Consider the following 27,740-nt stretch of genomic DNA (forward strand, 5'->3'; position numbering starts at 1 on the left):
GGCAGAATGTGGCTCCCGTCGACGGCGGCTGGACGACGACTGCTCCCAGAAACTTCCCGACGTCTTTCCAAACTGTGGATGTCTTTCCCTCCGCTGGCGAAAGAACGCTAACTTTAACCGGTTGGATTAACATTTTTTGTAAGGAATAACTTGTTTTCTCATCAAACGGTGAGTTTCAGATGCTTTCAGTATCTTTACCCTTTTTTTTTTTTTTTTTTTTATTCTGGAAATTTTAACGGTTACGACCCCTGTGACGTCATTTCGGCAAATCGACTTTTTATATTTTAAGAAGAAGAAGAAAAAAAGTTTGTTAATGTGAATTTAACATATTGATTAGTGAAGCTGGGTTTGTTTTTTTTAACAGTTTAAACCCTCTGCAAAGCTAAGTTGTGTTGGTTGGTTGTTGCTTCGCCAACGGTGATGCTGCCAGGATATTTAACAGGGAATGGAGCCATGAAAATATCCGAGTCGAGTTCTCCTCTCATGGTTTAAGGATTGGTCTCATAATGGCGCAGACTTATTCAGAAGCTAAAGTAGGACTGGGAGTTATAAGTTATATATATTCGGTCATATTTATGTTTTTTTTTTTCACCGTGTGCTAACTTTATCACGTACCCTTCTTGTATAAACGTTAACCAACTTCAGGCAAAGCGAAGATGTGTAAAGTTTCTCCTTTTTTCCAGCGCGTTATAACAGTAAAGGACAGAATTCCTGTGGGAAACGTAGCCAGAATTCCTCCAGTGTTATTGTTGGGCACTTACCATGTCAGAACAGCCCCAGACATCCAGCAACGTCACCTACAACAGGGCTGCAAAGTGCTGAGGATGTCAGAACTTGAATGCCTCATAATGATGTGGAATCCATGCTAATCAACCTCCTTTTTGTCTTTTGAACAAACTGAAAAGTTGTGTCCTTAGCACTCAGGAATGCCAACAATGTCACCTCTGTTTAATATTAGACCACAGGGCAGTCAGGGACAAACAGGGGATGGGAATCCTCACGTTTTTAAGCAAAGTTTTAGTTCATATTAGACTGTGAACATTATTTGGGTCCTCCAGTTTTTGCTGTGCATTGTCTCAATGATGTCCATTTAAAGTCAAATTATCTTTATCCTTGCCCCATTTCCACAGAGGTCAGAGTCAGGAGGTGAGCACTCCCTGGAGGTGTTATGGGCTTGATATTTTGCTCAAGGGCACTTCAACTGCGAGGTTGTCTAAACTAATCTGTTAGTCATAAGTTCTTTGCTAAGTCTTAATGAGGCCATTAATGTAATGTCGTAAACATTATTTCACAATGCTCAGACATTGCACAGTGATGTTTACTGCATTTCTCAAATTGGCAATTTACAAATGAAATCAAGACGATTGGCCTACTCTGAAGACATCAGCACAGTCAGTCAGGGGATCCCCTGTAAGGACTGTTAATACTTGAAACTCATCCAGTACACATGGCAGGCTAATCAGCTACCTTGTGTGGCTCATTCCCCAGGCCAGCATACAGTATATGGCTGGCCGTCTAGGTCGCCACTCCAGCTGTGGGGGAAGACGGAAGAAAAACAACGTGTGTTTTTGTGATTGTGACACTGTCTTGGCTTAGTGGTGTACCAGAGCAAAGTGAATGAAAGGGAGAGATGGTGCAGGTGCTGGCTGGACAGGAAGAGTGCTGCTTGGATAGGAAACAAAAAGGAAATGTGGGAACAAAGGTGCTTGGTATGAGTGTGTCGGTGACTCATTCATTTCAATCTGAGTAGGAATGCTTGATGGGATGGCCTAAAATTGCACAAGGCAATCCCCGCCATAACTTCACTGATCACTTTATGTGAGTAGCAGATATGTTTTGCTATCTCATCCTGGAGGTTTTACCTTCATCTTATTGTGCTGTCTCCTGGAAATGAGACGTCACATATGACATTGTATGTCATCTACACACTTTGCAGGATCTGTTGTTTTCCTGAATTTATTAGTGATTTTTTTCAGTATTAAACTTGGCATCAAAAGCTCAATCCTTAGCCTTGGGGCTGGCTGCTAAAACTCTCCCATGAATACAAAAACTAGTAGACACAGTATCTGAGCTGAAAAAGAAAGTGTCTCTTGTGCTATGCATAGGTAACTCGAGATAACATGTTATGTGCATTTTACATAATGCAAATTCTCCAAGGGACGTCTGATACATGCAAGGAATGGATTTTTACACAATTTCGTAAGCTTGTTTATAAATGCTCTCGCCTGAATTTATCACCCAATCTGCCTCTGTCCTTGTTGCTAGAAGATAAGGTGTAAGAGGAACCATATTTTGAGTCTAAGGACAATGTGGGTGCTACAGGTCCATGAGAAAGGATGAGATTACTGTTATTGTCATAAAGGAGGGGAAACTCTATCTCTTAAAATCCCCTTGCATGAGCTATCTCCTCTGTGTTTACAGTATGTGAGTGTGTATTCAGTAAGTTATACAGGTGCCTTCGGCTCTCTGCTGCTATCAGTATATGCTATCTAACCCATTTTGAACGCAAACCTTGTATCTCAGGAAAGCCAGCTTTTAAACGGCCTGATTTCCAGAGACATGACCGTACATTTTTCAAAACTAACTTTGTGCTTTTACTGCATGTATGGCCCTGCGAGTCCTGAAATCGCTCTACAGAAGAAGAAAAAACATGATTTTAAGTGAAAATATGAAAACATCAGTGTTGAATGCCTGTTTTTGCAACTGCAGGGATGTTGCATGACTCCTTTTATCCATGTGTCAAGTGCACCAAAGGGGGGAGAAGAAAATGGGGTTGGTTCTTCCTGCATTTGTGTCCCTTTCTCCCTTTTCCTTGGATTGTGTTTTTTCCTTTGCTTACTTGGCCTCCTTAGTGAAGCTTGAGTCCTTTCAAGGAAGTGGACCACAGAGATTTAACCTGCCAGCACCCCTTGAAGATAATATCAACTTATCTTACCCTCCTCTCACTACAGCTCTCATGCTTCCTGTAGGATATTTGGGTGATTTCGATAGGGTTTTCAGCAGGGAGACATGTTATTGAGACCCACGTTCACTCCTGGGACCAAAGTTTTCATATTTATAACCTAAAATTAAAACTGTTATTCTAGGTGTACATTTTTGGGTTTGGGTTTTGGTGTAGGCTGAACAATCGGGCCAAATCATGGACTTGCATTATTTATCAAGTGACTGCGAGAGGTGGATTCATACAGCTGTATCTGCCAAGTTTCAAATATTTATTGACATTACTTTCTATTTTAGAAAATGCTGCAGATAAACAACTGCACAGTTTATTCCTGAGTAAAAAGACATGGCACATTTCAATCTCATGAGTCTGCTCAGGTGTGACACTGTAAACAATACAGAAGGCAATCCCTTTTACAAAAGCTGCACACAGGACACAGATCAGATCACCTGCAACAACCGTTTTCATTCTGTCAAAACGGAAGATCTTTGATTGAAACAAAACAACAGGGTTAGGTTGGGGTTTGTCATAATTGCAGCTCATTTTTAACCCTCTCCTTTAATACTGCGTGCTCTATTTCGAGCATATGTAATGGTCAGGTTGATGTCTCGGTGGTGTGTTGCACTGCGAATGCTAGTCTTGTGGGGTTACTCATGCACAGTCCAAGCCTGAATGCTGGGCGGGGAGGGAAGGGAGCGACTGCTGACTCTGTTCTAACACGTCTGGTAGCGCAGGCAGTTTGAAATGTGTGTGTGTGTGTGTGTGTGTGTGTGTGTACTGTCAGCCCTTGCTCAGAGACACATGGAAGCCAGATTTTATGAATGTCGAAGTAATTTTTCCATAAAGGTAGGTAGCTGAACGTAAGTTGTTCTTCACTGAGAACTCAATTTTGAACTTTGCTGCTTGAGCTGTCTGTTGCTTTTTCATTACTGTTGACAAAGAGCCTACGTATTTCGCCTTACACGTTACAGGATGTGATCATTTTAACTTGGGAACATAAGTCACAGTTATCATTTGCGATTTTGAAGTTTAAAGAATCCAAAAATCAATAGTTGAACATTTTGTAAGATATAGCTTGTAAATACTTTGCATGCCATTATACAGAGAGCGTCAAACTCCAGCCAACGCACACATCCCAACTTTGCAAAATTTCCAGCCAACTCAGATAGAGAAACTTGCTTTACTTTCAAAAGACCTTTAGCTCTGCAAGTTTGTGAATGACAGTTAATTTCCTTTGTACTAGCCTTGCAGCAAAACTTACTCCGAAACAGATAAACTAGTTTATGACCCACAAAAATATTTAGCCGATGGCAGTGATCAGTATTCCCATACAAATTGGAGACTGTAACTTGTTTCTAAGTTATTGAAACCATACTGTTTTGTTTTTTTTGGTTTGTTTTTTGTTAGTGAAAAAAAAAGCTGTGTACTCCCATACTCCCTGTATTGATCTGTTCATCAGATACTGACCTTTATCAAGACCAATTAGCTTAACTGCCAGTTACATTTCATATTGCAATTCACCAGACTACATATATAGGGAAATGGTTTGTGCTTGCATAAGAGCCTAAGAAAAGAGCCCACTAAATTGTGACACCAAGAATCCAAATTGAATCGTGAGATTCCCAAAGATTCCAAGATTTAAACTTTAATCTGTCCCTAAAGCCTTTGCCAAGAATGAGCAGTAACACCCATCATGTCGTTCCACATCACATCTCTTTATCCTGATAACTGGTGCCACGAGTCTTTAATTGTTGGCCAACAAACGACTCAACCAGGGCAGTTGGGAATCTGGTGTGTTGGCATTTGCAAGGCTGTTGGTGAAGGCAGGCGCTGAGAAAGTCTTTCCCTGTCACTTTCATAATTGCATCTCCCATCAAGATGGAGGATGACTCATCAAGTAAGAAGGCGGTCCAGATTCTTCATCCACAGAAATTCCTGGACAAAGGCTGCAAGGCTTTTGATCAAAAGTTAAAAGCCAAATGATGTTAAAAGTCTTCAAAATTCCTTTCTAGTAAGAACCTCTCCAGTGAATTCAGATAATGTGCAGTAAATATTGCAGCTGCATTTACTATGTGAGTAGTAGATTAGCCTGAGGCCACCCACTATCTATTCCTTGACATTATCCATGAATTATATAACAGCATTACAGTACCATGCTGTGTACAGACGTGACCTTGGGGGGTTAATGAGCGTGACATTTGATTAAGGAGGACACCCAGCCGTTTGTTTTTCTCATATCCTGGATTTATATGAGATATATTTAATTTACTTTGTGTTAAAGGATTTAATATTTGCTGGAGCTAGTACTGCCTGTGATGTGGATAATTACTATAATTCAGAAGCTACATTTCATCAACTTTCAATAAGTCATTAAAATCTAGTTAAGGTTCTCAGACTTTGATTTGGCTCTGAGCCAAAAACAGATTGTTTACCTTCCCTGTTAGGAATTCTGACACTCAAAATACAAATATCTGCTAGAAGATCTTATGGGCAGGGGATCATGGGAGTAAAGGTCTTAAATAGTGCACAGTGTTTCCCGTCTGCCTGAGATTAGGCTTAAAGGCTAAACACACACACACACACACACAGGGCATCCACGTATTTATGGGGGAGCAGCTAAACATGCTTTCAGGCACTATTAATATCAGCAAGGGTCACAGTTATATGTATACATCTACAGACTGTTGACAGCAGAGATAGACACAAATGCCTGTCACAGTCAGGGTAGCTTTAATTGTCAAGTAAAATAAACAAACGAGTTGTTGTTTTTCCAGTACATACAACAGCGGCCACTTCCTGACATCAGGACAAGCCAGACAGAATCCAAAATAGATGTTTAGACCATCCAGGATTAGTGGTTTGGGTGGTCAAGCATGTCGCCCACTAGCGTGCTTCTTCCTGTTTACTTTGAACGTTCAGCCCCTCCTTTTAGTGTATCAGCAGGTTAAACGGAGAAGAAGGGGGAAGTCTCATTGTGAAGGCTAATGCCATCTTGTGTCCAATGTGATTTAGAGCTGCTCGTCAGCTCGGCAACGTTTCTCATCAGCTGAATAAACAGATCTTTTGGCAGGGAATTGGGGGGGGGGGGGGCAGTTCCCACTCGGATTTAGTTGTTGGCACTATTTATGAAATCCGTGCCCTTTGAAAGAAAGCCCTTTAAATATTTCAGCAAGGGCAGTGTGTGTCAGCATCTGCAAACCATGAAACAGGCATCCTTCCATGTAATTGGTTGCATAAAATTTGGATTGTCTTTGTCTTTCTGCTGCTGGCATCCAGCTTATTGGTGAGTTCTTTTTTTTTTTTTTTTTTAGCTCACACACAAATTCACTTCCGAGACAAAAATAAAGGCCTCTCAATCAAAACAAAGCAGCGTAGTGGGATCATAGGAGCGGTTGTCTTCACCACTGTCGCCACCATTGCCGGCCGCACACAGGATTTCTTCAAGTGTCAATCCATCAGGAGGTTTTTACCAGGCAGCGCTCCTCTCCATAACAAACAGACCCAAAGATCAAAACCAGTAAATATACAGAATAAAGCAGAGTCAAGTTAAAAATCATCCTGCAGGGGCCTCAAGCTGAGATACCACTAATGTTTGCTCTCTTTGTTTCTCTGAGATCCAGATGTCCAATGACCAAAATCTTTAATCTGGTTAAAATATATAATTAAAAACTACCAAGATCTTAAAAGGTTATCCTAAAAATGTGGAAAAACTGGATAAAACCACCTCTGGCAGACAAACGCATGCATTTTATGGGTATGGGGGACAAGGGGGCAACCAAACTGACTCTGAATGGTCCTGATGCACACATGTAGTTCAAAAACCAGGTGAAGCCAAGTCAGAAAGGCTTATGTCCAAATACTTTCTAGCTTCAGATCAGGGATTACGGCTCATAAATGCTGCTCCAGGTTGTAGGAAGCTGTCAGAGGATGCAGTTTGTGGGCACATGGAGTTGGTGGCGGCGCTGCTCGCTGTGTGCATCAGGAATCAAAGGCCGCCATTGTCGGAATGAGAAGCAGATGTTAGTGAGGAATTCTCCTGACTGCAGCAGTTTTTTCTTTTTTCATGCCTGAGCTTTGAGCACTGCCTCACTCCATCTCCCTCCCTCCCTCTCTCTCTCCCACTGCCATATATATGCACCCTCTTCCTCTCTCCCCTTTCTTACGCTTTGACACATTTTGTACCTGAAGCTATTCTTAAATCAGCGTGGTGACAGCCTCCTTCAGAGGGTCTGTTCCACCTTCTTCAATTAGAAGCAGTTTTTCTTTGGCTTCATCTTCCGGCAGTTGGACATGGAGACTCTGCAGCCATCCGATGTGAAAGGAGTGAAAGAATTCGAAAGAGAGAGGTATAGTTGTGACAGAGGCCCTTTCTTTCTGTGTCCCTGTGTGGGATTTGGTGTCATGCCTGACTCTGAGGTTTGCCACGTTGACAGAATCCCTGTTTCAGACTGAAAGGCAGGAGGAAGCTCAGTTGGCTGCTCTTTGTGCGTGTGTTGCTTTAGATGGACTTTCGTGTTACATCACACTTTGCACGGCAGTGAAAGGGGGATGGAAAGCAGCAGTAATTTCATTACCCAGCATCCTCCTCACTCACACACAGTGTTCCCAGTACAGAGAATGTAAGAGAATCCGCCCTTTAATTTCACGGTGGACGTTCCCTCTGTGGTGATGTCTCATGTGTAGACCAGACATGACACAATACGCTTTTAAACCCATCAATAATGACTATACTCAGTTATGTCTGAATTACCCGTCTCCTTATGAGACCAGGCTAGGTGTCCGCTTTCAACGTTCATATTCAACAATACAATAAACAAGTCGTAATGCGTCTGTGGAAGTCAGGAATCATATTTCTGGCTGTAAATGCAATATGATACGTTTTCAACAGCGCCTGCTTCAAGGGCCATTTACTCTCCTTAGGAAGACATGGATAAGCTGGATGTGTGAATGTTTCCACCTTGTGCACAGATTTAAATCCCTCACGAATAAAGACCTGAGACAAATGCCTCTTTAAGCTGTTTCACACCATTTGTGAGGGTAGATCTGTGGCATTTAGTGAAAGTTACAGCAAAGAAAACCATACACTCTGTTCTGTGATATTCCAAGTTTGTATCCAAACTGAGCTCAGAAAAACACTGTAAAAATGTCCATACCTGCAATTTATGGTCATTTAAAGAAAAAGTCATCACAATCAGACACTGAAGGATCAACTAATCAATGTAATGTCCTCTTCTTCCACCTCTTTGAGTTGGAGAACAACATTAGCCATCATCTGACAAGACAAAGAATAGTTAAAAGCCCTTTTTACACAGAGATCCTGCTCTATTTCTGTTAACAAGAGCCCTTGTTAAGCCGCTTTTGAATGTGAAGATTTCACTTTGGGTTAGAAACTTGATGGACATTTTTCTGAAACTTGTCCAAACGATTAATCAAGGCAGTGATAAAGGATCATTTGTTGCCCGCTCTTGTCTGTTTTCATGTGTTAGAAACTGCAGCAACTGCTGAACAAAACAATTCAAAACTAGGTGTTTTCTGCAACTATTGTGTTTACCAGAATCACTCTTGCTCTCTGGAGAAGAAGTGAGTGATGTATGGAAGTGATCCAATTAGATGGATCTCACTTCTAATTAACCCTGCTGCCATCACACGGCTCAGCTGTTCTGGAGCAGCACCGGACATATGGTCATGGCAGGAACTTACCAAGTGTGTGTGTGTGTGTGTGTGTGTGTGTGTGTGCGCATCTGATGTACATGTGTTTCTTTTTGATTTCATGTACACATGTGTTGGTGTGTGCAGTGCAGCAGTGATGTGTCAAGGTCAGCAGCAGTGCAGGCAGCCGTCCCAGTCATGGTTCATCAGCAGACTTTGCTGAGTGGCTGGTTGCCCACCACGCTGCACATGCAATGAGCAGCTTTAATGAGAACTGATGCTGTATGTCAGCAGTAGGTGTATTTATGGCTGCTTTACCCACAATGCTCCCTGTCTTTGCAGCAACAAAGCGGCGTTATATGCGGACAGCAGGCGGATTGAATTGAAATGCACTTTCTGACTTTGCAGCAGAAGCTGTTGTTTATTGGCTTCAGTCTGGTCGGTGATGTCAGTGTTACCACTGCTGACAGACAATCGACCTGCTGCTTTGTTAAAGTAACAATTCACTGATTTAAAAACTGGTTATTCACTTTTATACTCACTCCCAGCTTCTAAAACCCAGACTAACACTATTAAATCCACATTTTCATGTTTTCATGTCTTTGGAAAGTTGGAGGAGGCCTTACACTGCAGTGAAACCTAAACTTTGTTTATGCTGTAGTGGCACAATGGCTTACAGAGCCTCTTCAACATTTGTATGTTGTGCATAAGACCTAAATTCCCCGCTCACATCTTTTATAATGCAAATGGTTTTTCACTCTGTAATGTGACCCTGCCCACTATCCATCCTGTCTGTTTTCAATGACAACGTGGCTTCAAGGTGAGGCACTTTCAACAGGAAGAAGTGATAATCTGGACTGATTGTTCTGTAAATTCTTTTGTCTGGTCTGAGACTTTTCACACCCCCTGGAGGTCTCACACGTCCTCAGGCACAGTTCAAGCTGTGAGCCACTGGCTGCTCTCAGGAACAACTGTTAAAGTTGGAGGGGTGTTTGTGTGTGTGTGTGTGTGTGTGTGTGTGTGTGTGTGTGAAGGAGAGAGGTATATAGTTGGTAGAGGAGAAAGGAAAACACTTGCTGTCATACACTGACACTAACATTGCTCTGATAATAAAGAATTCTATTCAGAGAAAAGTTAACATTTATTTTAAACAATGCTGGAGTTAAAGTTAGAATAAAATGCTTTAGGGACATTTGAAATGCTTGTATTTACCTGTCAGTGTCCTCAAGCTTCAGAGGACAAAGAAAAATTCAACCATGTCAAACCTCTGAAAACGTATCAACAGAACTGACACAAAACTGATGCCAGGAGAAAAATGTTGAGCTGCCAACAAAATCAGACACCAAGACATCTTCTAAAGCCCCATACAAGTTTCTTCACAGCTGTTCAAGTCAAGTGTGTTGACATAGCTTTTTTTTGTGTTGTATTTCTGGTTTGTTAACTGGTTTTGTTGTGTTATAAAGTGATAGAAATCAGTTGTTTTTTTTCGGTATGACTCGCTCTGTCTCTATTTCCTTCATGCCATCATTACACCTCATCAGTTCCTCTCCAGACAGATGCTCACATGTTCCTCTGGAGTCTCTGACATTCCCCTGCACTGATGTCACATATTCATGGACATAAACAGGAATCTTCCTTTTACTTCATCTGTCTTTTATTTCCCCAGTATCCTGCAGATTCACTCTTTTTAAATGCTTGTTTAGATTTTCAAATGATCATTTTCATGTCAACCACGCAGCCCTCGCCTCTTCCTCTTCCCACAGAGCACATCTTCATAGTCGACACATTTGCTTACATCACAGTGCACTGACATCATGTCCTTTGTCTCCTCTGTTGTGTCTCCACAGTGTCGGACGACACCTCACGTCCACATGTCCTGCCCTGTGAGTGCTGCTTGGCCTGCTGAGCCTATAGGTGCTGGTGTGACTGTGCTGGGCTGCAGCTGAAGCAGGGCTATAGCGACTGCGCGGTGGTGTCGGTGCCTGTGGTGGAGGAGGGGGGTCGTTAGAGGGCCCAGAGCCCTGGAAGCAGGCGGAGGGGCCTGTCCTGTCCCAGCCACACGAAGATGAACAAACTGAACTTCCACAACAACAAAACTATGCAGGACCGCCGCTGTGTCTGTGTTTTTTTGCCCAATGATGACACCCTCAATGTCATAGTCAATGTGAGTAGATATCCAATCACTTCTTCAATATCAAGGGACGAGCAGCAAAGACATTCAGGGGACACCTGTTTAAAGAGGAAATGACTTATTTTCTAGATAAACTTGATGTCCAGAAATGGAAAAGAGAGACACTTTCACTGCTCTTATATAGTTTGCACATTTAAATGAATAGTTTGACATTTTGCCGAATTTGGAAAATCAGTGATATCAGAAGATTGACACCACTCTAATGTCTGTTCAGTAAATATAAAGCTAGCTTAGCTTATCTGACCATAAAGACAAGAAATTAGCTAGACTGGCTGAGTCTGAAGTTATAAATAAATAAAATTAGAATCTGTTCATTTGTAAACCTGAGAGGTGCTGTTAGCTAGGCTGGCTGTTTCCCTGTTTCCAGTCTCTATGCTAAGCTCAGATTCCCGGCTGTTGGCTCTAGCTTCATATTTATCGACAGACATGAGAGTGGTATTGATTTTCTGGTGAATAAGCTTTTTTTCACTGAGAGTTTTTCATTTCATAATACGTTTTTATTTCCTTGCAGCTGACAGCAGCTACTTACAAAAAACAGTTTTGTGTTCGTACCAATATGAGATAATTTCCCGACATTAGCTTATGTGTGACTGTGTTCGTGTTATCTACACAATTGCTAACAAATGATCTTAAAAAGCTAAAATTGAGCCTCTTCCTCCTCTTATTTCCTCCTCAGGTGAAAACTTTGTGCCAGGAACTGTTGGTCCAGGTGTGTGACCTCCTCAGGCTGAAGGACTGTCACCTGTTTGGACTCAGTGTTATTCAGAGTAAGACTCCTTGTCTCAGGGATTTGTCGAGGGGAAACAAACAAACACTTCCTACCTCTGTTTGTGTAGTCTCATGTGTTGTTTCGGGCTGTGCAGTCACAGTTAACCTATTTTTTTTACTTGTTTACCCTTCAGCTTAACAGAAGAGTCTTTTTTTCAGTGACTGTGTAGTTCACATCTTCATTTCTAAACTAGTGGAGACTGACTGGTCAGTTGTGTGTACAAAGCCTCAGTTTTACTTTCAGATATTTAAATTTCCCAGTGATTAGACAGCATGCGGTTACATCATGCAAACTGTGTAGTGAAACCACTCGTAAAGAGTACCAGAGCCACATGAAAACAGTGTAACCAGGCAGTTGCTTTCCTCAGACCATTAACTTGGCTGAGAAACAGGAATCTGTCCTAAACGTAGCATCTCTCACCTACCTGTCACGACGGTCTCCCAGGAACCAGAGCTGCCCCGTCCTGACTGCCTCCCATTGTGCAACGAGGCTAAAGTTGTTTTTATGGTGACGAGGCTCGGCGAGGGTCATGTGTGAGGGTTGAGTCACCATGTCTGGGCAGACGGCGGGTGACAGTTGTAGGCAACTGCGAAGGGAGAGTAAATTGCGAAGGCAGTGTTTTTAGACAGCTGGCCTCCACATGAGCCAATGGCGGCCCAGCAGGTCAGTTGAGCAGGAGCCAGTGGGTCTGATTGTGGGACATTCCTGAAGTGCTTGTCTGAACAGCATGAAATCCCCAAGGCAAACAGAGGCCACCCACTCCCTGTGTGTCACCCAAACGTGGGTTCAAATACATCTGTGTGTCCTTGCTGTTTGGAGATTTATCTCAGAGGGGGAAAAAAACATATATCCAGCATGGATGAGTACAAGGAAGTATTTTAAAATCTCCTCATGTGGTTTTCTGTGACAGATTAGCTGTCACTGTGTGTACAAATGTAAATGTTTGAGTTGTTTTTTGAGCAAAATCACCAAAATTTTACTACTGTCAGCTTAAAATGCAAATGCAAATATTTGCTGATCTACGGACTGTTCAAAACAAGACATTCCAAGACGTCATTTCGGGCTCTTGGAACTTGTTTGATCATGAAAATAATTGTCAGTTGTCGCCCTCCAGCAGTTTTGGATTGATTGGTTCAGTTTCATTCTTCCATCACTTTATTTTTCCACAAAGCTCTCATGACATCCTTCCACTTTTTGACATATCTGTTGTTGCACATAAACACATCAACCAGATCTCGTCTTCTCATAATCTGCCATAAATAATGTTCCTGTCTATGGAAATTGACCTAATAGACCACAAGAATTAACTTTAAGGGTTCACCCAGATCTCAAAAATCATACTTTCCCACTTAACCCTCTGGCCCACTTACATTTCCACCAATGTACAACCACACAAATAGTTCTCAATGAAAGCCTCTCACAGTGAGGTCTGGATCAGCCTGAGCAACAGGGATATTGTTTCTGGAAACAGTCATTGTTGTTGAGTTTCTCGAGTGTAGTTTTTGGATTCTTTAAGCACCACAAACTAAATGACTTCAGCTGTAATGGGACGGCGTCAGAAGTCTCCAGTGTGGAGAAGTCAAATCAGCACCGAATGAAACCAAAACTTCCAAGGGAAATGTTTTAATTCAACATGGTGAAAACAAGGCGTTTACATGGAAGTTACTGCTCAGAATATACACGAGTCATGTAAACACACTCATTCCAGTCCTCTAGTCTTCAGAACTGTTTCCATATTTGATAGAAATATTCACTGGTGCTCTGTCAGAGAGGCTCAGCTCCTGCTCTTCATTTACTTTAGCTTTTCAACAGGTTTTCATTTTATAGAAAGTCTGAGTTGTCAGATCAGCAGGCTGCAGCTCAAGAAAGGCTTCTCTTCAGGAGCAGATTAAGTCACGACAGAGCGAGGTGAAGAAATGAGAAGGAGCACCAGAGGCTCTGAGTACAAAGGGAAGTGCAGAGGCTGTCTGAAGTGATTTCTCTGAGCCAGCCTTTGAACAGGGCTCATTCAGGAGGGATTTCTCTAAGCACACCAAACAGGAGGGCACCTATACATCCACACATACAGTATACAACCACACACACACACACACACACACAGTGACAACAGAGAAAAAGTGTGTGAGCTAAACCTGTCTCCTCCTCCTCTGACAGATAATGAACACATCTATATGGAGCTTGATCAGAAACTGTCCAAATACTGCCCCAAAGAATGGAAGAGAGAAGCCAGCAAGGTAAGAAATTATGTTCAGGACGATTCACCTCCAGTTATAACGTGAGCAGAGGACTGTAAGTCAACATCTTAAAGCTACACAAGGCAAGGTTCAGACTTAAGTCACAAAACTGGATGTGATAGATCCTTTACCTGGGATTCAAAAGATTTATCCAAATAAACTGCAGCGTCAGGTAGATCACAGGAAGTGGAAATATAAGCCAACTCCTCAAAGGCCTATTCAGTATTTATGAATCTATAAATTGTAGGTATATTTGTATATGTGACTGCAGAACATGACTTATTAAAGAATGTATTATTTTTAATGGTTAAAGGAAACAAACATTTTTGAAAATATCACTTTTTCACAATAGGCATCTCCATGTAAAGCTCAGGTTACCAGACACAGTTGGTGGTCACAGGTATTAGTCTCTATGCAGGGATGATGGTGGAACAAAAATGCAACAGGAAGTCACTGTATGTGGCTCTATAACTCCCCTGAAACCATAAAATGTCGTTTTTACATTTATGTTTGCATGTACTTTAAACAAATATTGTGTTGACTTGTCAGCTCTCGATGTGCTGGGACCAGAGTTTTGATCTTTTTTGAACTAGCAAGAGAAGCAGTTTCCATCCACTTCCATTCTTTATGCTAAGCTAGGCTAATCTCCTGGCTTTAACTCCATTCTCCATTCACACAGACACCAGAGGTGCATTTATCCTTTCATCTAAGTTTTGGAAAGGAAGCAAACAAACATACATCTCCAAAACTATTCCTGTAATAACTCATAACTAAAACTATCGGCCTGTTTCTGTGTGTTTGTAAACTGATGTCAACAAAATCTGAACAGCATCAGAAAACATGAATAACTTTTATTTAGTTGTTATTGATTTAGCTGTTGTATTTAGTTTACATTCAGATCACGGACTGTGTCTTTAACAGGAACTGAATATGTCTGAGACTGAAATTTACCACCATGGGATTATTTTTCCCTTTTACTTTTTGTATCCTCATGTCTATAAACTGGTGGCCGATCAGCCAAACTGGTAAACACAGATGTGCTGTGTTTGCTTATACTGTATCATGTAACATAACATCTGAGAAATAGAGTTTATAGCAGTTTGCACTTTCCAGCTGGAGACAGTAACACATAGTTTCCTCACTTCACTTTGTTGGCCTATAAACTTCCCCCAAACTGCTCCTTTCCCTCAATCTTGACACTGTTCGCTGTAACTGATGTTGAGTTCTGCCCGTTGTAGACAATAAACAAGGATTTCCACTTGTGTTTTCCAGGGCATCGACCAGTTCGGCCCTCCAATGATCATTCACTTCAGAGCTCAGTATTATGTTGAAAATGGAAGGCTGATCAGGTAAGTAAAGCCCCAAGACTGACTGTGCATGACTTACCTGCACAAACTGTGCTGACGTCGCTCAGTTCAGCACCAGTTAACATATAATCTGTTTAACTCTGCAGCGACCGAGCAGCCAGGTACTACTACTACTGGCACCTGAGGAAACAGGTGCTGCTCTCTCAGTGTATCCAAAGGGAGGAGGCCTACTTCCTCCTGGCAGCCTTCGCCCTGCAGGCCGACCTCGGCAACTTCAAACGCAACAAGCACTTTGGGAAGTACTTTGAACCTGAAGCCTACTTCCCCCCATGGGTGAGTATTTCTAACACGTACCGTATGTGGTCTGAAGCCTTGTGTGTCAAACTTATCAGAGAAAAGGAGATGATTTAAGATGACTGAGCTCCTCTTGTCTTCATGTTCACACCCAATCACATCTGGCTCTTCCCTGTTCTCCTGCACCTAATTACATCTCCTATTAATATCACATTTTCTCTCTGGCTCACGTGCATTTGCTCTCTTTGCATGGATTGCTTTCATTATCAGTTGATCTCCCAATTATTCTCACCATTGCTGATTAGTTGATTTTTCTCTAAAATGTCAGATAATAACAAAAATGCCCTTCACAGCTCTCCAGAGCCCAAGATAACATCTTTAAATATCTTGCTTTGTCTAACTAACAGTTTAAAACTTATTAGGTTATAAGGTTTACAATGATATAAAACAGAGAAACTGAAAATGCTGGAATAAGAACATTTTTGGCAAATAAATAATCAGTTATCAAAACTGCAAAATCTAAAAGTGAGTCAAAATATAAATTCATGATGCTAGATAGAGGCTTTTTATCCAATAATGGGAATGTCTGTCACTGTTTTTATATTTTAATAAACCCCTGGAGAAACAGTGTTAAATGTGAGTTCACAGTAAACACATTAATGCGTTAAACTGGTAAATCCCTCTGTTAAGATTGTCTGATAATCCAGTGAGTCAGAGTGAACGTCCTTGAAAAACACCCTCTCCTTGAGTAGGTCTAAGCCAAAGAAGACCAGAAATAAATTGCTGTATCACTGACTGAGAGGCTGAAACTTACAGTAGAGGTGTGTTTCAGACTGTCAGGCAGTGTCCTGGCCTGCAGTGCGTACAGTATGTGGGTCTGTAGCCCCCTGCCGTTAATCATGCTGACCAAACACTTAGCGACAGAACATGTGGGACAAAGAGAACTGGGACACCAAGTTTATTTTTGTCCCTGGAAGTGGCACATGCACTGTTTTTTCTCCTTTTTTTTTTTTTTAAATCTTGAGAAATGCTCCAGCCACACTACACTCACCACGACCTCCATCCTCCACCCCCACCGCCACACCCGTCTGATTGCCCTCCACTTCCTGTGATTAGCCTCCCGCCTCCTTATCACCACTTGAAACCAGCGTTGACAGGAAATTGTTTGATGATGAGCGCTGCCCTACAGTAAATCCCCCCACAGATTTAGGTGCTTAGAAAACGTACTTACAAAATCTTAAAAAAACCACATGCAAAGCTTAGCAAGTGTGATTCCAGTTCCTGTCTCCGGCTCTCATTCAGCCTCCTACAGGGTGACATCTGTTCACGCAGCTTAATTATCCTCGCTCACAACTTGTTCTGTCATTCTGCGACAGAACAAGTATTGCTGCGATGAGTCTGTACGACTTCAGAGCAGCCAAGCCTGACGTTTCTCCTCTCTCTCTCTCTGTCTGCCCAGGTGATAGCCAAGCGTGGCCGTGAGTACATCCTGAGGCACATCCCGAACATGCACAAAGACCAGTTTGCTCTCACAGCTTCAGAGGCGCACCTCAAGTACATTAAGGAGTGCGCTCAGCTCGATGACGTCACTGTCCACTACTACAGACTCTACAAGGTGAGAGATGGGAAGACGTGTGCAGTTGTTGTGAATAAATCTCTGCAAATTGTGCTGCGTTATTGGTGTTATATTTCACTAAGGGAGAATTTGATATTTTAACAGCTCACTGGATCTCTGGTTATTCTACTTAATCAAATTTGGCTCAATCTTCTTATCATCTACGTTTGATTTCATTTCTTTCCACAGGACAAGAAGGAAGTAGAGGCGTCTCTTACCTTGGGACTGACTTTACGTGGAATTCAAATATTTCAGGTACGGTTTCTTACTTGGTCATCAAGGATGTGTCTAATATGGGTTTTTCACTTTGCTTACTGGTGGCTCTTATTTCTGATTGGATTTGACTGTTTTGGTTTTTACTTCCTGCTTTATGTTGTGCTATTGAAGATTAGTGCACTACATATATGAAGTAATTGTTGTTTATTATTGGGAGCTAAAAGTCTCAGCCTGTGTTCAGACAGAAACCAAACTGCAGTCTTGTTTTATTGAGGCCACTACCTTGGCACAGCGGTTGCACACAACCGGAGACTTCATCCATCATCAACACAAAGGCTGCGTTTCTGTTTAGATCAAGATGGAGCATAAACTGTTTGTCAGCTTAATAACTTTCCTGAGCATTGTAAACCTTCCTTGTGATGTAATGAATTGTTGTGCAGCGTTCCTTGATCAGTAACTGGCAGTTCATGGCCCCACCAACATCTTTTTGTGTTTAAATACATGCAGGGCTGATTCGGTATGGAAAAAAAAAAAAAAGTTATTTCAACCTGTTTCCTGTGCACATCCATCTTTTTCGAGATGCTTATAGAAGTAGGTCTCGACATCCTGACAGAAGATAGAATATGGCTGCAATTCAAGCAACATGACTCCTGCTGCAGTTCTGGGAGATTTTTTAACTTGTTTCAAGAAAAGAAGATTTTTAGAGCTCAGTGGTGGACACTAGTTACATGTGTGTTGCAGCAGCGTTGTGATTGTTTCTTTGTTGAATTTTTAATCAGTTGAAAAGCATCTATATACTGAGGCTTTGATCACTGACTTCATGTGTCTGCCTCTGTGTTGCAGAACGTCGGCTCCGTGAGGCAGCTGTTGTATGACTTCCCCTGGACCAACGTGGGGAAACTGGTGTTTGTGGTGAGTCAGATGCACCATCAGAACCTTTTTCTACAGAAAGCTCAAAGCATTTCTCATAGGTAACATTTTTCTTTGCTCATTTTCAACGATGACGAAACCTGAGCATCCCCTGGCTCATGGCGATGTTTGTGAAAGCCTAGCTCCTTCTCAGGGTCCTGGAAATTTTTACGCAAGGCTTCTTTTCTCCACACTGCTGTTTTATCTTAGCCTTGCAAGTCCTCTGGAACTAATCAGGGATTTAGAAAGACTTTCTTTGCACATCCACGCGCACGCGCACACACACACACACACAAACAAACTGTATACATATTTTTTTGTAATCAGCAGCAGTATTTTGTCTCATATGAGGTACACGACTCGTGATTTATCTGTTTTATCAGCTGTCGCTCACGTCCCTGTGCCCTTTGAAGGACAGTCCTGTTAAATCTTCTCAGAGTCAGCTGTCGTTACTTTGAGCACAGCAGTCGGTTAATTTGCTTCCATAGGGTTTCTGTTATCGCAGGAGGGCAGAGAAGCTTATTATATATCTGTTTCACTCTGATGCCCTCACGTTTTCTGCCAGTCGGCCATTAATCACAATCCAGAGAGGTCATTATTGCTTATCTCTGCTATTGCACAAAAAATAGCTCCTTGTGACTCTAATTTTGGATTTGTTTAGCGGCCTCTGAGAAACTTGTTGTCCCAGAAAGTTGAAGGTTGAGTTTTGCTTTGGCTTAATTTTGGAGCATTCACCCTAAAGACATCCTGTTTTCCTCATTCCTGTATTTTCGGTGGTTTCCTTGCGTCTGCTGTCTGCGGCATCGTGAGAGTGAACCAGCGGTGGCGTGGCTGTGGTTTCACTGTGGACGTGAAGGGCTCGTCGTGGCCCCGTCCCACCCTTCTCCTGAATAACAGGCTTTCTCCTCCAACCCCACCCACGAGTCACGTCATCCAACACCGCTGCCACCACGGCTGCAGCAACGGCCGACTGAGCCAGAGAGCGGAGCTGGGCGGAGGGACGTGTGGGTCAATAAACACCAGATGTTGCAAAGGTTTCAGGGGTATTTTGGATTTGGGCTTTTGGCCAGGATGACTTTAGCTGGTCTTTGGTATCGAGGTCTCATAGAAGGAGGGGCATGTTTTCTGCTCAGTGTCAGAAAAGGTTGGAATTTGCTGTTTCTGATGCAAAAAGGGAAAACAAAGTTGCATTTATGCTTCTCTGGAGTCCAGAAGAGCTCAATCTGCTCCCACCGAAGGCTGAAATGAAGTCATCGTCCTTGTCCTGTGGTGTCGGATGTAGGGCCAGTTTCTGACGTGCCAGTACTCTGGTTGGTGCTGGTGCAGTTGAGGGATTGTTGGATGAAACATCCGCTTGGCGATGCAGGGAGTTCTCGATGTGTGTGGCCTGTTAGGGAGATCTTTCTGTAAAGGGGGAGAGAGCTGTCCAGCTGTCGTGTGCAGAGAGTTTAGGTGGACTGACCATGTGTCCTGCATGAAATAAGACACTTTTCTAAGTGGTTTCTGAACACCTTTTAATAACCTGCCTGAAACCAGTCTGCTGCTGTTTTTATTTGGTCTTGATTAGAGATACCACCAGCAGGGAAGCAGTCGTTTCATGTGTGTGGGTTTTGGATCATATTTTCCCTTTTTGCAGGGCAGAAATTGTGCTTCTTCTTCTATATGCCATAGATAAGTAAACATAGAACACACTGAGGTCGCACACATATGAATGGAAACAGCACAGATTAACTCACAGATTCCACAGATTCATTCATCAATAGAAATCATTTAATTCACATTTCACATTAAGTAGGGTGGATGGTTGAGATGGGAAAGATTAACCATGTGTAGGAGTTTCAGACGATGTCATTGAAGAAACTTAAACTGTTGTTTTCCTGCAGAATTGGTAATGAGAGGGTTAAAAATACTCTGCTTTGACAGTATAGAATTATATCCATAGAGATTGGGTTTAATTACCCTGAATGATGAATGTTGGCTGCAGTGAGTCCACATTTGTTTGGTTTCTGGCTCTTCTGTATTATTAAACTACAACTTATAAGTTAATTGCATCTCTGATGTTGACTTGGTGACTCTGATGCGACATGAACACAGCATCGCCCACAGATATCTGACTGACTTACTCAAAGCACAATAGGAACTGTAACTCAGAACATTTCATCCTGTATGGAAAAGAAAAACAATAAAAGTCACATAATCTATGAAATGTTCCACCACCAACATCGATACATCCCTCTGAAATGGAGACTGTCCTCTATCCATTTATACACGGTTGATATGTTTTGAAAACCTGTGGACATCCAGGCGAACATTTTGTAAAGGCATAAAACTTAATTAAAAACTTTCCACAGGGACGAGGAAAGTTCTAGCACTGGTGGCCCAGGGGTGCAGCAGAGACCCTGCTCCACAAAGTGCTTGGTTTGTGTTGGACCTTTGTCACATATTGATCCTCATTTCTCTCTCCTCTCAGTTCCTGCCATCTCTCCACTGCTGGCTATGGAATAAAGGCATAATTAGACTGAACATGTTCAGTATCACTATTGAAGTGTGGCGTTTCTGAGTAAACTAACTAAAATAAGGGAGTAAAAACTGAGCAGAGCAAAACGATTCAGATAGAAAGTATGACCAGAGAGAAAAGCCTGGGTTTATAATAGAGATGTGATGCAGCTGTACCCTGTGTTGACTCACTGTGTTTGGCTCATTCACACCTGGCTGCTGCCCAGTACGGCTTCAGTGTTTTACTGGTGGCCACTAGGAGCTCCAGAGGGACAGTTTGAGGTTAAAGACAAACACTCAACTTGAGGGATGGAAGAGAATATTTCTCCTTCATTTTCCCACCCAGAGTTTTCCTGCCAGTCCAGGGTTTTGAACAGGAAATCTTTCAGCCTCAAGGATACCTCTGCCCACAGAAAATGATCTTTCAGAGGAAAGCCACTGTCAAAGAACTGTCAGTTAGTCTTTATGAACGTATTTCTCTACAGTGCACAGCTGAATACCTATAATGTGCTTCCCAAACTATGCACAGGCTGTAAACATACTTGGAATCAGCTGGCATCTTTAAAAAAGCCTGGATAAATGATGTGAAAGCTCAGTGCTGTGGTCAGAAATGTGCAGCTCTTTGCATTTTCGCAGGCTTTAAACCCACCCAGCGCCTTTGAAAGTCCAAACCCTTGCAGAAATGTTTATAGGTCTGTATTGAAAACAACCCCGCTGACACCAAAGACAGCTGTTATTGGGTCGAGATTCTGCCAAAAGGCACAGGAGAAAGCACAAACCCACCATTTTAGTTTTTTCCGTGTATTCAGCCAACATGTCCTCTCCCTGGAAAACCCTCAAAACTGCTCAAAATGCTTTGTTTCAGTGTCTGTGTGAAGAAATGAAAAACAGATACATGAACTCATTGTTGCATTGTGTTTGGCTGCAAAATAATTTTCAACAGCCTTCGTTCTTCCTCTGAGTTTTGCCTATGAGCCACATTCCTGTTTCATAAGCTTACATTATTAACTGCTGTAAATCACAGAGTCCTGTAACCGACATGCATCATTCATCTTTTTCTCCCTCCGTGCTCTCAGGGGAAGAAGTTTGAAATCCTTCCTGACGGTCTCCCCTCGGCCCGTAAACTCATCTACTACACGGGCTGTCCAATGCGCTCTCGCCACCTCCTGCAGCTGCTCAGCAACAGCCACCGGCTCTACATGAACCTGCAACCTGTTCTCAAACAAGTCCGTCGACTGGAAGAAAACGAAGGTATTCCCCAACAATTTCATATTGGTTTTTTTTTCTTCTTAGTTCTTTCATCTCCTGGTTTTCCAATGTGTGCCAGAACACAATAACATTAAAGCTGTAAACCTTAAGATTTTAGTGCTGGTTAATTTTGCACCAGTAGTTTAATATACAGCGAAAACTCCTCATGGGACAAGTAGCTTTGTGGAGTCTCTGTTGCTTGGAAGCTGCTCAGATAATCCAAAGTCCAACATATTCCATTTCTTATTGTAAAGCGTTGAGCTGCATCTCTTGTAGGAAAAGTGCTCTATAAATAAAGTTTATTATTATTTTTGATTTTACACTTTTGTACATATTAAAAAATAGATATTGTGTGTTTTGGCACATGGAAATAACTATATAATGTTCAAATTTGTCTGGTTTCAGAGAAGAAGCAGTACAGGGAGTCGTACATCAGCGATGCTCTGGAACTGGACATGGAGCAGCTGGACAAACGTTCCCGGGCCAGCGGCAGCAGCGCAGGGAGCATGTCTCACCACAAACGCCTGTCTCGCCACTCCACAACCAGCCACGGCAGCTCACACACCTCCGGCATTGAGACAGACAGCTTCAGGACCCCGGGTCAGGCCCCACACAGGCCCCTACGAACCTGCAGCTCATCCACAACCAGCCACGGGAGCTCACACACCTCCGGCATCGAGAGCAGTGGCAAGGAGCGCATACTAGACGATGATGGTGAGAGTGAAGAGTCGATGTTTCATCTAAAATGACATTTACATTGAGGAAAAAACAATATAGAGATCCCCTGCATCTGTTTCACATCTTACACCAATAAAGCTGCAACAACGTAAAAGCAAGACACAAAAAAATGCAGATTACTAGTTTAAAGTTTTAGTTTTTTTTGTGATTTTATTGTGAGTTGTAATAATTCATGCAACATTTGTTCCTGCAGAGATTGAGATGCTGGTGGACGACCCCAAAGATTATGAAGAGCTACATGAGATGGCTCTGGACCAGGAGCTGTGTATCCACATCACTGAGGACATGTTGACGATGTCCCCTGATCAGACCAATGGATACTCTGGTACATACAGTTTATTCATGTTGCCACTAAAAGTCTGCATCATTCTACAGCAGCATTTAGTATCTAGAGGAGTAACATATAGTTTTCCATCACTAAACTAAAACAGTAGAAGAATAAGATTTAAAACCAGAGTGCTGGACATAGTAATATAGTAAACAGCCATAAAAAAATGAGGCACAGTAATAAAACTCAAGGCAAATTTGTGTTTAATACTGTTCAACACTGTAACTAAAACACGACCATCCTTTCTCCGCAGGACTGATAGTGAAAGATGTCAGCTCCTCCACTTCCAGCTCCTCGGAGACCGTCGTCAAGATGAGAGGACAGAGCATCGAGTCTCTGCCGCAGGTAGTGTAGAATGAATGCACAGATTTCACAGCACTGTCTGCAGCAAATACATTGAACTTTGTGGGATATAAGATGTTGCACCTTCTTCAGCCGCTTGTCTGCAATGTACCTGCTGGTCATGGTGATGAACGTAAACAAAAACAACAAACTTAAAGTAGATGATGCAGTTTGTGTTCAGAATAAAAGTAAATGACAGTATTTGATTTTCAGGTAACTCAGTGCTGTTTCCAGCAGACGTCTTATCCTTTAAGTCAGATGTTCTCCAGCTTTTATAATAATGTTTGATTTGTTTGTTTCCACTCGCAGACGTCTGCATGCAGGAAGCCTGAGTCTTCGACCGACCGGCACAGCCAGTCTCTTGACGACATCCGGCTCTACCAGAAGGACTGCCTGCAGTGGGCGGAGCTCTGCCAGGACACCGCCCACAGCTACACGTTCGGCTGCGCCCAGGAGCTGAGCGATGGTGGCGGCTACCAGGGCCTGGCTGATCAGCGCGCCGGCATGCTCGGCGAGCAGCACCCTTTTCCCATCAAGAGAACCAACAAGTACTTCTCCCTGGACCTGACCAGCGACGAGGTCCCAGAGTTTGTGGTGTGACGGAGACGGAAGCAAAGCATTTCACCTCAGGGTGACCGTTTCACTCCTCCGTGTCAGATGTGGAGATGTTTCAGCCCTCAGGGAACGAGACAAGAGGAGTGTTGGAGAGGTGGTTTCTATTCTTAGCAGCAAATGGAAGGGACGAGTAAACTGGCAGCAAGTCGGCTGTGTCTTCAGTCACCACTTGAGACTTATAACACATAATAAATGAATAAATATGGAGGATTCTGGCTGAAATGGAAATTTTAAGAATGAACACTGGGCTCAAGAGAACCTGTGTCTTTAAAATATAACCCAAGCTGCTCCCCCCGTGTGAAAGGAACAAAAGGGATCATTTCTTCTTCTTCTTTAAAAAAAAAACAAACAAAAAACATTTTTATTCAAATCTAACTCCTCCAAACTGGTTTTACCATCTTCACGTGGTGTTTGCCTGCTCCATGGACTCATAAACAGACTGTGTGTGCGCAGGTTGGCTTACAGCAGACAGACATAAGACGAGCATATCAAAGATTTTCTGTGGAGGACACAAAGGACAAAATCACTTTGAGCTATGAACCAAAGACAAGAAATGACATGTTTCTACGTCCACATTGTTCTTGCAGTGTGCAGCCATGATGAAAACATTTTTCAAGTCATGGTGGGAGGGAAGATGGACCCATAATCCTTTGAGCCAGAGCAGCCATGGCTCCTTTTGCTCCTCTTCTATGCCACTTCATTTTACCTCAACAGGAAGTGCAGTGTGCCAACCTCCCTCTCTCCCTCAGACTGGACTGTTAATCATGTGAAGACACACCTGACGTGCCTTCATCACACTATGCAGGTGTCAAACCCTCGCCTTGACAATCACACACCCTCACCTTAGTCATTTTTAAAGGTTAAAGCCATCAGATTTTTTATTTCATAACATTGTACACACGCTTCATTAGCAGATAAACGTAGCCTTTCAACAGCTTCAGTAACAAAAGATCATGATTTCAGACTGTTTCATGTCCTGTGAAATCCAGGGAGGAATGAGGTCACGTTAGTTCCTACATGTCCTGACTCGCGTTGAGTTTGTGGCCACAAAGCTCCCCTGTAATCTAGACTCAAAATGGAGCCCGGGCTGGCTGCCAGCCAAAACAAACCATACATTTTGATGCATACATATATGTCTTCCTTTGATTCTTGTTACTTCTCATCTGTCTTGTTTCATTTTAAACTGGAAATTGTTACATTTTTTTATTTCCCAGCCTTTTATTTTACCTGAAAATGCTTCACATGTTGTATTTTTGTATGAGTTGTCCAGACTTCTGTATGTCGAACATGTTATTTTGTGCATGGTTGCAATCCTTCAGTATTACCATCAAATGTATGTGTCAGTATTAGGGACGTGTGAGATGGCTCTGTGGCTCTGAACGAGAAAGACTGGTTCCATTATTTTTATCCCACAGTAAGATTCAATAGAACTGTAGCCTGTGGGAACTGACGGGATCTGTTACAAGCTCTTATTACTCATACATGACATCTCAAATTTAAAATACACTACAACTGGTGTGAATGAGAACAGAAGGTTGTTGCAGGTCAGAACAACAAACGAGATGTTTTTTACTCATAAATCATGCAGCTCAGACTCAAAGTGCCACAGTTACAGCTTTAAATTTTCAGTTTTTGTTTGATTTAAATAGATGTCATTGCATTTTTTTTAAAGATACAACCATAATAATTTTAAGTTCTCTGTGGTGAAAACAGAGGATTTATTTAAACACCGTTCAGATTTGAATTTGGTGGGAAACACTGCACTGCAACCTTTTAACGTGACACCAGAATTACATTTAGATTTGAGAATGCACTCTTGATATTATTTAAGTTTCATATACAAGTGGCTGAAATTATGCTTTCAGTTATTTAAAAAATGCTAATTAAAAAAGATATTGAAGGAATTGTTTGACATTTTGGGAAATTCACTTACTTACTTTTTTGTGTGTAGTTACATTAGAAGACTGATACCACTCTCATGTCTCCATACAATATATGAAGCTACAGCCTTTTTACCTTTGGACAGAACCAGGCTAGCTGTTTCCACCTGTTTCCAGTCTTTATGCTAAGCTAAGCTAACAGTTGCAGGTGGTAGCTTCATATTTGTCATTTGTCATTTGTCATGTGTCAGTGTCATGGTGTCAATCTTCTGATCTAACTTGCAGCAAGAAAGCAAAATACAAAGTTTCACAAAATGTCAAACTCTCTCTGTAAATGTTTAGTGTTCACTGTTGCGAGTCATCTGCAGATGGGACATGTTGGGTCATGTTGTTTTTGTTTTTCTGAAATGTCATTCAGAAAACAAAAACAACAGATGAGATGATAAATGCGCAGCCAAACTTCGGCTACTTTTACTAACAAGCCATTTATGGTGCAGAGCTGAACAGTATAATGTGGTATTTTGTCTCTTTCCAAACTCATGCAAGACAAAATTAATTTCTTTAAGTTATCCCTGGTTAGCAATACAACATCGGAACACAGTTTAAAAAAAAAAGATATATATGTATTACATAACAAATACATGAATTTGATACTGCTATGTAATTAAAAACAACTATATTTCTTACAATTTCTTTCACTGTTTTCCACTTATAACTACTTCTATTCATTAATGGAAAATGTCTTAAGTCATATTTTGATGGACAATGATGTGTCTTATATTAAAACAGTATGTGTTAAGGTACATAGCCATACACTCATAACCCATGTCCTTAAAGTCTTCATAATTTGTTCTAACGTCCTTCTCTGACTTCAATATATGGTCATACTTACACTTTGTAAGAGTCTGTATGTCTGTGTCCATAGTCCTTTCTGTGAAAGGATCTCCCTTCAGGAAAAAAAAAAAGATTTTTTTTGTCACCCTGTACTTAAAAAAATGATTTGTTATTATGAAGTCTGGTCCGTGCCTTCTTGGTACTAACGCCCTCAATATCCAATAAAAAGGTACATTTATCTACCAAAGTTCTACTGTTTTCTGTTTTGTTTATGTGCTGTTTTTACTGCAACAAAAGCAGCATATGATAAAATAAACAGTCAATTCAGAATCAAAAAGCTTATTTGTCATCCTCCTTGGCTTTAAATATAACAAAGAAACGCTTTCTCTACAATAACAAACAATAAACAACAATAAAACTACCAGTGAAATATATTAGATGTAGTGTTATCAGATAGAATAAGTATGTGTTGGTCCTCAGGGATGTACAGAGGACGTGTCCAAACTGTTTCATGAGTGTGTGCTGCCCTCTGCTGTGACACGTCTACCTTCATGTGAGATAGATAGATAGATGACCTTATTCATCCCCGAAGGGAAATTAGGTTGTTACAGTAGTCCGGTGTATTAGAATACAAAGATACAATAGAATAGAATACTGAGGTAGACAGAATAGAAATTAAAAATACAGAATGGCAAGATATAAATACCATAAAGGATGATCATGTGAGGATCGTGTCGGCCTGAAGGTGTCAGTGTTGTCTGACACATGAGACACAAGCGTCGTTTCTCAGACTCTGATCCAGCTTCTCATTTTTTGTGCATCGGTTCAAACACACAAATAACTTTATTTTGTCAAAAAGCAGAAAATGAGCCAAATAAATGGCCAGAAGGACAGAGGAGACACAGATGAGGCATTTAAAGTCCTCCTGTTTGACGGGAAAGTACCCATATGCACTTTTATTTAAACATGGAGTAACTGTGCATTTTTGCATTAAAACATCCTAACAACTGTTGGCTGATACTTTCCTACAATGCAGTGCTGATCAAACATGAGTCCTGTGCTCCAGCTGGCCTTGCTGTCCCTAAAGCGAAGGAAACTCTTGGCTCCCTCTCCTCCTCCTCCTCCTCATCTCCC

General features: G+C 41.8%; 1 protein-coding gene across 1 annotated transcript; it reads left to right on the forward strand.

The window, feature by feature from the left end:
• frmd6 (FERM domain containing 6) lies at positions 1 to 26,853 on the forward strand. The gene is made up of 14 exons (XM_071497983.1): positions 1 to 168; positions 10,438 to 10,754; positions 11,458 to 11,548; positions 13,705 to 13,784; positions 15,057 to 15,133; positions 15,238 to 15,424; positions 16,845 to 17,000; positions 17,190 to 17,255; positions 18,060 to 18,128; positions 21,698 to 21,872; positions 22,275 to 22,583; positions 22,801 to 22,932; positions 23,189 to 23,280; positions 23,587 to 26,853. The coding sequence occupies exons 2-14, from the start codon at positions 10,656 to 10,658 to the stop codon at positions 23,875 to 23,877; spliced, it is 1,824 nt and encodes a 607-aa protein (XP_071354084.1). The 5' UTR covers positions 1 to 168; positions 10,438 to 10,655; the 3' UTR covers positions 23,878 to 26,853.
• Positions 26,854 to 27,740: the final 887 nt, after the last annotated feature.

This window comes from Trachinotus anak, unplaced genomic scaffold (assembly GCF_046630095.1).
Source record: "Trachinotus anak isolate AG129_WGS33_773 ecotype Australia unplaced genomic scaffold, CSIRO_AGI_Tana_v1 ptg000015l, whole genome shotgun sequence".
Lineage (NCBI taxonomy): Eukaryota > Metazoa > Chordata > Actinopteri > Carangiformes > Carangidae > Trachinotus > Trachinotus anak.